Consider the following 14,286-nt stretch of genomic DNA (forward strand, 5'->3'; position numbering starts at 1 on the left):
TTCTCTGCAGACTGTAGACCGTAAAAAATGAGGGAAACCTGAAATTTCTAGGCTTTTTTTTGAAGCATGACTTCAAAGAGAAATGTAATACTACTCATCCCAAACTCTACACATTTCTTAGATTGCCATCTTTAGAATCTGCATTTTCGATTTGAAAAGTAACGGTTCCACTCAACCTCCAGAATAGACCCTTTCTCCTTTATTTTGCATCAGCATACCCACTGGTATTCAAGTAGACTATCTGGATGAATTCCACGACTGCAGGACGTGTTTCTTAGTAATGATTCAGGCACATATGATGTCTCTCCATATTTTCCCCATTTGGTCACCCACGTCCCACTGACTCAACTCCTACCTGTCCAATCCTTCCTCCCTGCCAGCCAATATTACTCCCTCACCCTTTTAACAGTTCTTTGAAATCTCTACTGCTGCCACTTCTCTACACTTCAAAAATCTCAAACTTCTTCTTCCCCATCACCCTCCTTGACCCCGGCCCCACTTACCCAAACAGACCTGCACAAGGTTTTTTAAAAAAAATCTCATCCCACCTATTCCAACTTCACTTTTTATTGCTCCAATTAACCCCCCAAAACTGCAGGGATGGGACAGGAACAGAAAAGGGAAGGGACAGCGGTGGTCTGCTCCCAAGCCTCCCTGACCCTGGTCTTTTTCTGCCGGGATGGAATGAAATGTGCAGAGATGACTCATAAGAGGTAAAATGTAAAAAGGATCCAACCAGAGCGGCAGCTGAAGTTAGTTAATGAGAGTTGGTTGAACATAAAATGGAGAAAGAGCAGCAGCAGGCTCCTTTACTGGGTGGGATTGGATTCCAGTTCCCCAGAACCAGCAGGAGGGTGAGTTCCAGCCAGAGGAGGAGTTGGGAAAGAGGGAGGATGTAAGAGAGGAGAATAGAAAGGCTGCTGCGGAAAGGTGGATGGGAAGGAGAAATGGAAAAAGGGAGATTGACCCAGGCTCTCATTTGAGCTGGAGCACTGCAAGTAGCAAAGGGAGGCGGTGGGAGCACAGGAAGAGAAGAGAGGCCAAGTTGGAGGGAGAGCTGGCCTCGGAGAAACATTTTGTAAAGAAAAATGTGTAGCTAAGGAGAGTTTCAGGAGACAGCTGACGAGAGGTCCATAGTGGTGGGCTCCTGAGTGATTACGTCTCTCGGCGTTAGGCTGCAGTAAGCAAAACTATCGATCAGATTCCGGAGTCAAACCCCTTTTTGACTTGAGTCTAAAATCAGAGGTGTCTTATGATTATTTATGGAGGAATGGCAGAGTAAAATTAAGTGAGATAATTTTGTCATCATTCTCTAAGATGACCCAAATTGACATCTCTAGTCCAGATTTTTTTCTTGAATGAGCCTGCGTCCGACTGGAGAAGATATCGAATTGTTCCCGAAGAGGCAATGCAGTGCCTTTTATCGCAACCCAGGAAAGAGACTGATATATGGCAAAGAAACTTGGAAGAGCCAGAACCTACATAGTAAGCACTCAGTAAGTAACACTAACTGACTGAGTGTTAAGGAGGAGTGGGAAAGGCAGGATGTATAGGAGCTGATAGCCAGGAGAGCATATAAATGACAGAATGGGCTAAAGCGTGATTAATAGTTTCAATTATTATGTATTTATTGAGCCAGGGGACCATGTAGATGACAGCATGGGATAAGCATGAGTAGTAGTTTTAACTGCATATTTATTGAGGGCTTACTATAGGTCACTCACCTTGCTGGGGGAGGTACAAGACAATCACATCAAAACACAATCCCATATGGGGCATGCAATCTGAGAGGTATGGAGAGCAGGTATCTCCCCATTTTATAGATGAAGAAACTGAGGCACAGAGAGGTTAAGTGACTTGCTCCAGGTCCCACAGCAGGCAAAGTGGCACAGCTCAAAAGACTTCCTATATACTCTGTCATTAAACGATTACCACACTGAAGTGTGTATATTGGATAGTTTCCAGTGTAAAGTCTGCAGAATGATCTGTAGGATTCTAATATATAGTATTTATCTGATTACATCCAATTGCTCCTTTCCTTGATCCTCCCCACCTCCCCGCAAAAAATCATGATTTTTTTTTTGATTTATATTCCCCCCCTCAACATTTTTGAGTGCTGGAAAATATTAATTAACTTTCCCTTTAACAGGGCTGATGTTGACACTGAGTTTTCTGAACTCTATAATTTATTTTTGTTAAACCATTTGAAATTTTTCTTAATATCTAATATCAATATTGTCCTTGAATGAATAAAGTGTTTAATTTAAAGTTACCAATAACATAATAAAGTTATGCAGGAGGGAAACCAGCATAAGTCAAATTCTCTCCTCAACACATTCTTTAGTAATTCTTTTTTAATCCCTCTAAAAATATCCCCAGAATATTGTAAGGTTTAATGATTCAATCTGAGAAAGTGCTCACAAATCTTGGGAATGCCCAGTGCAGATGTGAATGAAAATTTAGAATGGGAGGAAAATGCTTTTTAACTAGATTTTTAGAATCACCTCAGATCCACCTTTCTCCCTTCCTTGTACTCCATCTGCTTTTAGTGCTTCTTAAGGCCTTTAATGTGATTTTGGAGATCCTCTCATGATCTTCATGGCAGCTTCAATTCAGGCAAGGCTCAACTTGGGCCTGATTTGATCGTACCTACTCCCGTGCTGAGCAAAGTGCTTGGCTCAGAGTAAGTACTTAATAAATACCCTCTTGCCCTCCCAAAAGAGAACAACGAAAATGGTACATAATCGCTTTCTTCTCCTCCCCACCTTGGTGGATTCTCCCAGTTTAACTTCTAAAGGGGACCGCCCTCCCTCCAAGAAGGAAATATGTTGTAATGTTGCTTTAAATAACCAAAGCTAAACAGCCCCCTGGTCTCTAAGCCCATCCTTCCCAAAAGGGTGCTAACTCTAATTATTGTTATGACATTCCCATGAACTGTACAGAGCAAATGTCAACAGTTCCAGCTTCAGTCAGATTAATGGTGGTTGGGCTTCTGAAACTGGTCTGCCTCTTCCTGGGGTGGGAACTAACAAGTCACTGACCTCTCAGCCCTGCATTCTGATCTCGTATACTTGTATCTACCCAAGCACATAGCACAGTGTTCGATACACAATAAAAGCTTACCCATTTCCACAACCCCATGCAGTAATGCGTTTTGAAAAATATAACAGAGAGGCTTTCATTTCTAGGTAGAGGACCTGGCCAAATGAATAAAAGCTGAAAATATTACTAATGACTAATGGAGACGCCCCAGCCCAGAGACCTACACCATTTCCTTCACTTCAGTAAATGAGTCAAAAAGTTAAAGAACAGAGGAAGAGAAAGCATGTTTAAGACCCACCTGTGAGTTCCTTCCCAGCATTTATATAGTGCTCGCACACAGTGCGTGCTTAAATACTATTACAACTTGCTGCGGCTGCTACATTCCCCACCGCCGCAAAGAGCCCACAGGAGCAGAGCGCCCAAGTAGGCAGCTAGTGACCAAGGCCAATCTCACTGATGGGCACTGAAATTTGAGAGGGAAAGATTAAACAAGTCCATCTTCTTACCTGCCTGGGTTGTGGAGCCCGTGAGCAAAAACTTCCGGTGGTTGATTAGTGCTGTTAAAGTGTGGGTTGCTTCTTGGTATGGAATAAGGCACATTGCACATGTCAGTATCAACCTCCAGCCGCAACACTGAACCTGTAAAATCACTGAGAAAGTTGGAGGACAATATAATTGATTTCAAGTGCTTTCAGCTGATATATTTTAACTAAATGATTGCACGGTGGTTCGGGGGCTGGGAGGAAGCGGGGAAGCAGCCTACTAAATTTTTGCACATGGAGGTTAATTTATTAATATGCCAAAATTAAAATGTCAATTTATTAAAAGGCTACTTTTTAAATTCGAGTTTTAGATATCTGCAGAATATATGAAAAACACAGTATATTTGTATTGTAATTTGCTTTTTGTGAGTATATGTGTAATTTTCTAGGCTAAAATCTGATTACAGAGGTGCACATTTTGGAAATTATTATGCAAGCAAAAAGCTCATTGATCAACTGTAATTATTTCAATATATGAAATACTATTGCAAGAGATATGTTTTGCACCAATTAGTCAAGAGATGCAAAGATTTAGTATGAAAATGAAATAGGGGAAGGAATCTTTTCACATCTTCCCATTATAGAACTTCTAGAATTGTACCAACCCAATCATTGGAATACAGTCAGTCATGCACTGCTACTGAGATCCCAATGCCATATATTTTTTTTGGCTTCATGCTTCTACTGATAAGATGAAATGATTTATCTGAATGCATCAGCTCTTTTTCAGTCACTACGACTAAGTACAGCTATTCTTGAAAGAGGGAGGAGCCACAATCAGGGGAACAGCACCAGCCCAAAAGATGGAGGTGGAGATGGAGGAGGCCAATATTAACTTGCTTTTTTCCTTTGTCTGTGTAACCAGTGACTACGGGACAAGAGTGTAAGGCTGCCGGGGGGAGAATTCAATACTTCCCCTTCCTTGAGGAGGGCATGTCTTGAACATGCTGGTTTGTATAGGTAGATGTGACATTCTTTTTTGAGGAAGAAGCATCTTTACTTTGGGATATCATCTGAAATCTATTGTTCTATCACTCTCCTGATTCACATGCAGGAAAATGTATTGTCTAGAATACACAGTATTCGATCATAGCAACTATCCAAAATTATAACAGGGGCTCCTATTTCTATTGTCTCTTTCATACAGTGACATTTGAAGAATTTCACAACAGAAACAAGGATTACTTTCATCTCATAGAGAGAGACCAAAGCTCAGAGTGGTTCACCCGGAGCTGGATGTAAAACTGGGACAATGCTAGAAAATGATCATGATAGCTAATGCCAATGGATTCCATCTTTGCTCATTTATTTGGCTATTTCACTCCAAATATTATTCTGCCTGAAAATATCCTGATATTTACAGCCAAAGTGATTTTTTTCCCTTGATTTTTCCAGATAGCTTGCTAGATTAGTGCTTGCCTGGAATTCAGGCTTCAAACGGTCAGTACTCAGCTACTATTAAAATTGAGGGATAAGGAAACAATGGTTATTAAAAAAGCCTGAGCATTGATATTTTTTGTACCTTAAACCATCCATCTCCTCCATATCATCTAATGTGATCATTCCATCTCCAAGAAAAATGTATAAGAAACCATCTGGACCAAAGAGCAGTTGTCCTCCTAGATGTTTTCTGTGTAGTTCCGCTACTTCAAGAACACTCTTGCTGTTCTCATATCAACTTGATGGGGATTTTTTCTGCATCGGGGAAAGAAGCAAGACCCAAATTTGAGTTAATGAAATTCCTACAACTTTCGTTTGCTCACCACCTCACTGGATGCTCTCCCCACTCAGCTTGTTCAGATCCAGTCCAGTTCCTTCCCATAGTTAGAGGAGCTGGACGTAAGCCAGACCTGGTTGGACCACAGCTCCAATATAGGAAAGTCCTGGAACGGTTTGTTTGGCAACAGTTGGCCCAACTTTTACATACATGCGTACACACACACTCCCTGTCACACCCACCCACCCGGGGAAGACCACTTGCCACCGCGGCTGTCACCCACCTCTCCCCACTGGGAAAGCCTGCTGGCCACTGGATAGTGGAAGCAGGCACCACTGTTCAATCCGGTTTGCCTTTTTTTTCCTTCTTTTTTGTACTTTCAGAACAAGAGAAAAGCGAACGATCGCTAGACCACAGTGTGCACGGGTTGGAGAGGGAGTGGCAGGATGGGGTCCGGGAGGGGGCCTGGAGGGGGGGCTATGACTAAGAAGGCAGTCTCGGTGTTGTTCACTTGTCGAGTGAAAAGATCCAAGTTCACTTGGCTCTTGTTCAGTGTTTGCTCTCTCTTTTCTATATCCCTGTTGATAGTCTCCATCTGAAGGTCTAATTGCTCCAAAAGTGTTGGGACCATGTCTGCTAACTCACTCTGAATAGTGCCTAGCTCAGTGTCTCACAGAGACATGCCCTTAGCTTTTTGATGCTAATCCCAGAAGAACAATTCAGGAAATATCTAGTAAATGCTTGATCTGCAATTGTGCAGCATTTATATAAAACTCGAGATATTCTAAATTCTATCAAAGCCAACAACCTTAAAAGATTGCTTCTAGGAAAAAATGTTTTCAACTTTTTTCAACTTCGCTCTCTATTTAAAGTCGTGGATGAACTGCTTCTGGCAGGAAAATATGCCGGAAGCTTGAGCTCTACAGCTACTTTGCTTTTCTCTTTCAAACAGAGGCCACAAAAGGAGAATGAGAAACAGAGAGTTTTGACATTTAAAGCTTGTAGCATTTTTAACGATACCTGGAGACCGTGTATTCACAACCCTGAGAATGTGGTCATGAGGACCCATGGCCCACCGTTCTTGGTTGTGGTATAAAGAGAATAGAGCTTTCCATTTTTCTTGTAATTGGGATGGAATGCAAGGCTTAGCAGTCTCTCTTCATCTCCTCCCTGCAGTCAAATGAAAAACACAAAGAATTGTGAAGTTAATTATGTTCTTTATTGTGTTTCCGCTGGAACCCAAAAAAAGTCTCTTTCTTTCTTCTGGATAATCTTTGCCCAAACTCTTTTCTTTTCTTCCTTGACTACTGCACAAAAAGGATTATAAAACGTTTCACTTTGTAACTCTTTAGGAGTTGGAAGAAGACAATTGTCTTGTGTGGTTATCTATGCGCAAGGCTCTTACACCACTTTTGTGGAGTGATTTGTGTATGTAATCTTCGGGAAGCCATGAAGACAAGTTTAAGTGCTGTGAAGAATTCTTTGCTGGGTTACTAGGTTGCTTGTAGTTCGCTGGAGACAAATAAAGGGTCCATAATCAGCAGTCGTTTCTAATCCAAGTATCCAAAACCTAAAACACAGTGTGGGCTGCCAACTCCCACTGTCTTGGCAATATGTTTAGAAAACAGTTAAATTGCTTGTGTAATATGTAAACCTTTGTTTTACCCTGGAGGCATCTACATCAGTTGTCACAACCATGGTGGTCTGTTCATCATAGCTAAACTCACTGTAGGTAATAAGCAGCCTTGAGTCCCTCCCGGTGTAGAAAGCCTCGTTTAACATGTGGCCTGCTCTCTCTGCAGGACTTTTTAAATAAAAATAGAAAATCTTGAGACAACTTTCTTTCGTTATTACACGGACCACAAAGATTAATGCTATGTATGTTAGGCAGCAAACGTATACAATGTACTCCTAACGCTGCAAATATCAGCATATACTGAAATAGAAAAAAAAAATTGAGTCTATTCCATTTTCAACTCTGTCAACTCAGCGTATAATTTTCATTTGCCTTTCAGAGATGAAACACACACTTCATATTCATCTTTTTCACATGGCAACCCAGGAGCATTTCTATAATAATGGTCAAGTGTCTAAAAATACCCTCACCCTGATTCTTCTACTGTATCTTAACTGTCCAGCATTCAGTGTTCAAATGAATCATCTCAGTCCAGGCCTTTAAATAACAGGTATCCCGACCGATGAACAATCAATCCAAAATTGCAATATTAGGACCGGCTCTATTTTCAAAGAAGTAAAAATTGAGAGCCCTAGGGTCACCCTTTGTGTTGTTATAACATTAATTTTCCAAACTCTCTGCAGCCATTACCTGATTAAAAACCTCAATACCCTGGTGGGGGAGAAGGCAAATGATTTTAATCCTCCTTTTACAAACAGGCAAATTTAGGTGCATTGAGTTTAGGTGAATAGTCAGAGGCCTCTCATTGAGTCAGTTTCAGAGCTGGGAATAGGTCCCTGGACTCCTCTGAGTTGCACAGAGCCCTTTTCACAGGATCGCCCTGCACAAAAACTGAAATACCCCCTTGTCTTTTCTCCTAGAATGCAGCATGCCATTAGGGCAGCATGGGAAAGTTTTTCAGTTCTACGTTGTCGGTAGACATAAGATTTGAGTTTCCAGTCAGATCAACCTGGTAGTTTTCAGGGATGCTGTTAACAGAAGGTTTTTCTAGCTAAGGAAACATTTTTTTCTTGATTTTACAAACTAGGAGGCAAAATTAAAACTCTTGTATAATATGAAAATCCTGAGAAAAAGCAGCAAAAATCTTGAACTATAAAAGGCCTTCCTCAATTCTAAAAAGAAACCACGATTCAATATTGTTAATTTTTATGTTAACAAATGAGGAAAGATAAAAACCTCATTGGTAAAAGAAGCTCACAGAGAGATTATGATTTATCAATGAGCTATTGTCGATAGGAAAGTTTTTAGGATTATTTTTTTCAGGATTAATCTGAAATTGCCTTTTTTAAAAACCAGTTTTGTTTTGTTTTTCCCCACAACAACCTCACATCTTTTTCCACCGGTGTTAGTTAGCTGGGTTGTAATGTCAAATTTCATTTTAGAGAAAAGTCAATCTGCCAACCAAAATATCTTCGATAGATTCCTTAGGTGTGGGGCCTACAAAGTAAAAGTTGAATTTTACTTCCCCTACTTTTCTGAAAGGATGTTGAACCACAATCACGACTTTTCCACCCATTGGGTGGCAATATTTGGGAATCTGTCTATTAACTGTTCTACTGTACTCTTCCAAGTGCTTATTACAGAGCTTTGCACAGAGTAAGCACTCAATAAATATCATTGGACTCAAGTGATTGCATGCAGCTTCTATCCATCCTCTTCTAGAAGTAGCTTCTAGTCCAATTATCTTGAAAAATCAATTAAATTGTAAAACAGCATGATTTTAAACCTGTAAGTTGTATTCTATACAATGTTACATGTTAAAGGTGAAGGCCGCCTTTAGGATCTCATAATTCAAAGCTATTCCCCCAGAACTTAAAAAGCTTTCAGCAGTAAAACTGTTATACCACGTACAAATATATTTGAATCCCATTTCATATATTCATTTTATACCACCGTTTCCTTTCATCTTTCCAGAAATGGAACATTTTATTATGCTTTATTCATATTTATTGAAACTAGAAGTGTGTCAGGTCCCGTACAGAAACATTTAATTAGACGTTATCTTTCACAGTAGTAAAAAACAAGAAGATATTGCCCTTTGAAACCATTCATTCCTGAAATATCTTTTGGTTACAGGATTAATGTTTGGTTTATGACATGTCGGAGGCCTCTTCATGATGTCTTTTTATAGCTAAACTCGCATGTGGGAAGAATGAGCCTGCAAATCCATGAATTTTTTTTTTCCAAAGTACTGTGACAAATTCTTGTCCTCTGAGTCATTTTCCATGAAATAAAATGCTATTACCCACTTGAAAACCATATTTATCTAGCCTAATTATTTCTTTACAATCAGGAAGCCCTTCGCTAGAAAGCCTTGGGCCTGGAATTCTAAAAACTAAAATTCCCACATAGCTGTCAACATTGCTGTGGTGTAATAAGGGTTGGATTTGTAGAAGTGATTGAAATACGTTGATCTTAAACTATTTTCTGTGCCTCTCACCAAACTTGTCTTTGGAAATCCGTGAGCTCCTTGTGGGCAGGGATCCTGTCTACCAACTCTATCTTACTGTACCGTCCCAAGTACGCATTAAGCGCTCAATAAATATCATTAAATGATTATTTGATCAGAGGCATGTTAATAGTTCCTTCTATCTCCCTTGAACTTCTTCCCTCTGATATTTCTCATCGTCCATCAAATAGTTTCTTGCCTCCAGAGCTGTTTCCCAAAGTATTCTATTACTTAACTTTAAACTTGGAAGTAATGATTCTTCAGTGTACCAACAACAGCTGAATGCGTGTTTTTATATTCTGGATTTATGGCTACAAACGTATGGAATTTGAATTTTCTAACTGTGCAGAGCAGGTATACAGCTAAAAGAATGGACAGATTCTTCTGGTGGGAGTGCTGGGGGTTGGGTTTTGGCCCCTGGCTGAGATTTCAATAAACAGGGGAGTGAAGCAGATCAGTATCATGTGACTTCAAAAACTTGAGGGTAAGAATTGTGCCTCTTACCTCTATTGTACTCTTTCAAGAAGTAAGTAATAATGTTGGTATTTGTTAAGCGCTTACTATGTGCAGAGCACTGTTCTAAGCGCTGGGGTAGACACAGGGGAATCAGGTTGTCCCACGTGGGGCTCACAGTCTTAATCCCCATTTTACAGATGAGGTAACTGAGGCACAGAGAAGTTAAGTGACTTGCCCACAGTCACACAGCTGACAAGTGGCAGAGCTGGGATTCGAACCCATGACCTCTGACTCCAAAGCCCGTGCTCTTTCCACTGAGCCACGCTGCTTCTCTGCGTGGCTCGGCTCAAAGTAGGGGACACCTAATAGAACACAGGCCCGGGAGTCAGAGGACCTGGTTCTTACCCCAGCTTTGCCACTTGCTTGCTGGGTGACCTAGGGCAAGTCACTTTCCTCATCTATAAAGTGGGGATTAAATCCTACTCCCTCCTCTTGTCCTTCTACAGGGACTGTGTCCAATCTGAATTTTTGTAGCTACCCTATAGGTTAGGAGAGTACTTGGCACAGAGTAAGTGCTTTATAAATTCCATAATCCTTATTACAGTAGATGCTTAGTAAATGTTATTTATTAATTTGCTTTCGATAAATCCAAGCTTAAAGATAGGTTAAACGTATGCTGTCCATCCATTTTTCTTACCTTCCTTCAGTTTCTTTCCTTTCTTATTACCCCCCTTAGTAGCCAATGTACTACTGAACCATTGGAGAGTCAGAACATTATTGGACGCAGAGGGATAAGGGAGTAGAAGAGCTGTGAAGCTTTCAAAGCTCCTTCTGGAATTCCTGGAGGGGAGTGTCGAGGAGCTGCCTCATTCCCTCAGACACTTTGCAGTCGCTTTTTCTTCCTTCCCTTCCTCTTCCTCCCAGAGTAAGAGTAAAAAGTGACCTATACCAGGATGAGGGGTGGGGCCCAGGCACCTTTAAATACCTGTCTGTTTTAAGGTATTTAAAGGAGCAGCGTGGTTCAGTGGAAAGAGCCCGGGCTTGGGAGTCAGAGGTCATGGGTTCGAATCCCGGCTCTGCCACTTGTCAGATTAGTGACTGTGGGCAAGTCACTTCACTTCTCTGGGCCTCAGTTACCTCATCTGTAAAATGGGGATTTACTGTGAGCCCCACGTGGGACAATCTGATTACCCTGTATCTACCCCAGCGCTTAGAACAGTGCTCTGCACATAGTAAGCGATTAACAAATACCAACATTATTATTATTTAAGCAGTATGGCCTAGTGGAAAGAGCATGGGCCTGGGAGTCAGAGGACTTGGGTTCTAATCCTGACTCTGCCAACCGCTTGCTGTGTGACCTTGGGCAAGTCGCTTAACTCTTCTGTGCCTCAGCTCCCTCAACTGTAAAATGAGGATTAAGTACCCGTTCTCTCTCCTACTTAACTCTGAGCCCCATGTGGGACAAGGACTGTGTCCAACCTAATTAACTTGCACCTACCCCAGTGCTTAGAGCAGTGTTTGACACATACTAAGCACTTAAATACCATAACAAAAAATTAGAGCGGGTAACATGTAGAGGGGGAAGAGAGCCCAGCAAGGCATTCAAAACTCCAGCTGCAGCCCTTTGCGGAAGAAGCGAACCAGAGGGGTAATCTTGCCGGCTGAAAGAATAGAGCCAAAAGAGCGTGCACTAGCTTACCCCAGTCTGCACCCAGGAGGGACCCTCCGAGGTGCTGGTGGCCATTGGCTGCCTGGCACACGACAAGTTGGGTCCTGTGCCATGGCCTCAGAGGAGCCGGTGCTGCCTTGGGGACAAGGCCATTGCTTGGGCCAAAAGCCAGTCAAAGCAGCCCGGTCCTTGTGGCATCATGGAACCCTCAGTTGAGGTGGCACCAAACAGCCAAAGTCCCCCCCAAAAGTCCACGCCAACCAGAATGGGCTGGCAGATGCTAATTATTTTTTTACCGGTGTACTCTTTAGAGTTGTTCTGCCTTTCTTCCACCTGGGCTTTTTCCCTTCCTTTTCCCTTACCATTGTGGTTTCTGGTCTCTTCATCCAACCCTCCATCCCCCACCCTCTGAAAATGCTTCTAGTAATAGTAGTGCATTTGTGTATATATCTACATATCTATAATTCTATTTATATTAATGTCTGTTTACTTGTTTTGATATGTATATAGCTATAATTCTATTTATATTGATGCTATTGATGCCTGTTTATTTGTTTTGATGTCTATCTCCCCCCTTCTAGACTGTAAGCCCATTGTGGGCAGGGACTCTCTACTGCTGAATTGTACTTTCCAACCACTTGGTACAGTGCTCTGTACCCAGTAAGCGCTCAATAAATATGACTGACTGAATGAATGAATAATAGTGTATTAATAGTATTTATTAAGTGCTTACTGGGTAAAGAGTACTATACTAAGCACTGGGAGAGAATTCAGAGGTGAGAATTATACCTGGTCCCTGACCCTTAGGGACTCTCAACCTAAGGGTGGTACGTTTGTGCAAGTTTCTCTGGGTTTTTTTTTCTTTTGGATAAGAGTGGAATTGTGAACATAAAGGGCTGTAGTAAACCTCAGGGGAGAGAGGGTAGGGAAACCTCAGTGGGTAACTCTGAGGCCGAAGAGACTTGTGAAAATTTTCCTGAGTTCCAGATTATTTTCTCCTGCCTGCTTTACCTTATCTCTAGGAGTCTTTTCATTCATTCAATAGTATTTATTGAGCGCTTACTATGTGCGGAGCACTGTACTAAGCGCTTGGAATGTACAAATCGGCAACAGATAGAGACAATCCCTGCCCATTGATGGGCTCACAGTCTAATCTGGGGAGACAGACAGACAAAAACAATAGCAATAAATAGAATCAAGGGGATGGACATCTCATTAAAGCAATAGCAATAAATAGAATCAAGGTGAAGTACATCTCATTAACAAAATAAATAAGGTAATACAGATATATACAAATGAACGGATGAGCACAGTGCTGATGGGAGGGGAAGGGAGAAGGGGGAGGAGCAGAAGGAAAGGGGGGGAAAAGGGGACTTAGCTGAGGGGAGGTGAAGGGGGGGTAGAGAGGCAGCAGAGGAAAAAGGGGAAGTTCAGTCTGGGAAGGCCTCTTGGAGGAGGTGAGCTCTCAGAGTCTTGTAGTACTTAAACAGAAGAACCCATTTTTTTAGGCAATTAGTTATGGAATAAAAGTATGGTGATTTTCAGGAAGGTTAGTTTGAGACATGACACTGTCAATTTTCCTTCTCAGGGAGGTTTAGAAGAAAATCTGCCCTTTTCGGTATGCTCAGTCATATTAAAGTGATTTTTTTACATAAAGGAATATCACAATGATTTTTCCCCTCAAACTCATTACTTTGGAAGTTATTTTTAATCTAAGTTTCTAAGATGCAATACACTCTTACATCTTTTCAACTTATAACATTCCTTTTGCTTTTCTTACCTTCATTGCTCTCTGGGGATGAAGTCAACCACTATATGCTCGACCTGCCACTTTTCTGGACCTAATTTTCTCCATTTCTTTAATAATTCCTTTACTCCGGATTTGGCTGTTGGACAAGTCTTTAACTTAATCCAATTAGCTCTCTTGATCTCCCAGATAACTCAATTCAGAGGCTCTGCTTTTCCTCTTCAAGGCCTCATTTCTGTCTTGACAGGTAATTATCCATTGTTTCCCTCCTCCTAACTAAAGTACATGAAATTCACAAATCTAGACAGGGACATAAAATTGTTCCCCCCCCCCCCCCCCACCCACCCCCCCCCCCCCCCCCCCCCCCCCCCCACCCCCCCCCCCCCCCCCAATCACACTCCCGTAGTAAAGACATCTGTTCTGCTTCACATGAAATAGGAAAGCTGCTAAAAGGCACTTTGTAATTCAGACTCATACAAGTGCATCAACTTACTGGGAATGTGATTACTAGAGGTGGTGAGATTGGTTCATGTCACGACTTTATCCAGATTTGTAGTTTTATGCCTACTACCTTCTGTACGAAGGTTTGAAGGGGAAGGGAATATTAGACAAAGTGATGATCAGAAGTGAAGATCAGAGAAAAAGAAAATTCATGGTGAAGGATAGTCATCTGCATAGCAGACTTTTCCTCACCATCAGTGCCAGAAGTGGCGGTTTCTCAATATTGCCAACCCATTCCCATCCCCACCCCCTGACAATGCACACAACCAAAGAATTCAGACACTCTAGATGTAAGATTAACTCCCTCTTAGCAGTCAGATACTGGATGACTGCTTTATTTGGAGACCCAGTTTTCCAATTTCTTGGCTCATATTAAAACATTATCTTTGGTCATTGCATATTGTAATTGTAAAAAAAAAAGAATCAAACACTATGTTTCACATTTTCAATACGTTATGATTATAACA

At 41.5% G+C, this 14,286-nt stretch overlaps 1 protein-coding gene across 1 annotated transcript in view; it reads right to left on the reverse strand.

The window, feature by feature from the left end:
• The window catches only part of LOC100082746 (hedgehog interacting protein), a 102,671-nt gene that overhangs the window by 37,192 nt on the left and 51,193 nt on the right, over positions 1 to 14,286 (reverse strand). Inside the window, 6 exon segments of the mRNA XM_029076721.2 lie at positions 3,549 to 3,692; positions 5,107 to 5,236; positions 5,239 to 5,279; positions 6,322 to 6,340; positions 6,343 to 6,390; positions 6,393 to 6,471. Coding sequence (XP_028932554.1) covers positions 3,549 to 3,692; positions 5,107 to 5,236; positions 5,239 to 5,279; positions 6,322 to 6,340; positions 6,343 to 6,390; positions 6,393 to 6,471 — 461 coding nt within the window.

This window comes from Ornithorhynchus anatinus, chromosome 12 (assembly GCF_004115215.2).
Source record: "Ornithorhynchus anatinus isolate Pmale09 chromosome 12, mOrnAna1.pri.v4, whole genome shotgun sequence".
Classification (NCBI taxonomy): domain Eukaryota; kingdom Metazoa; phylum Chordata; class Mammalia; order Monotremata; family Ornithorhynchidae; genus Ornithorhynchus; species Ornithorhynchus anatinus.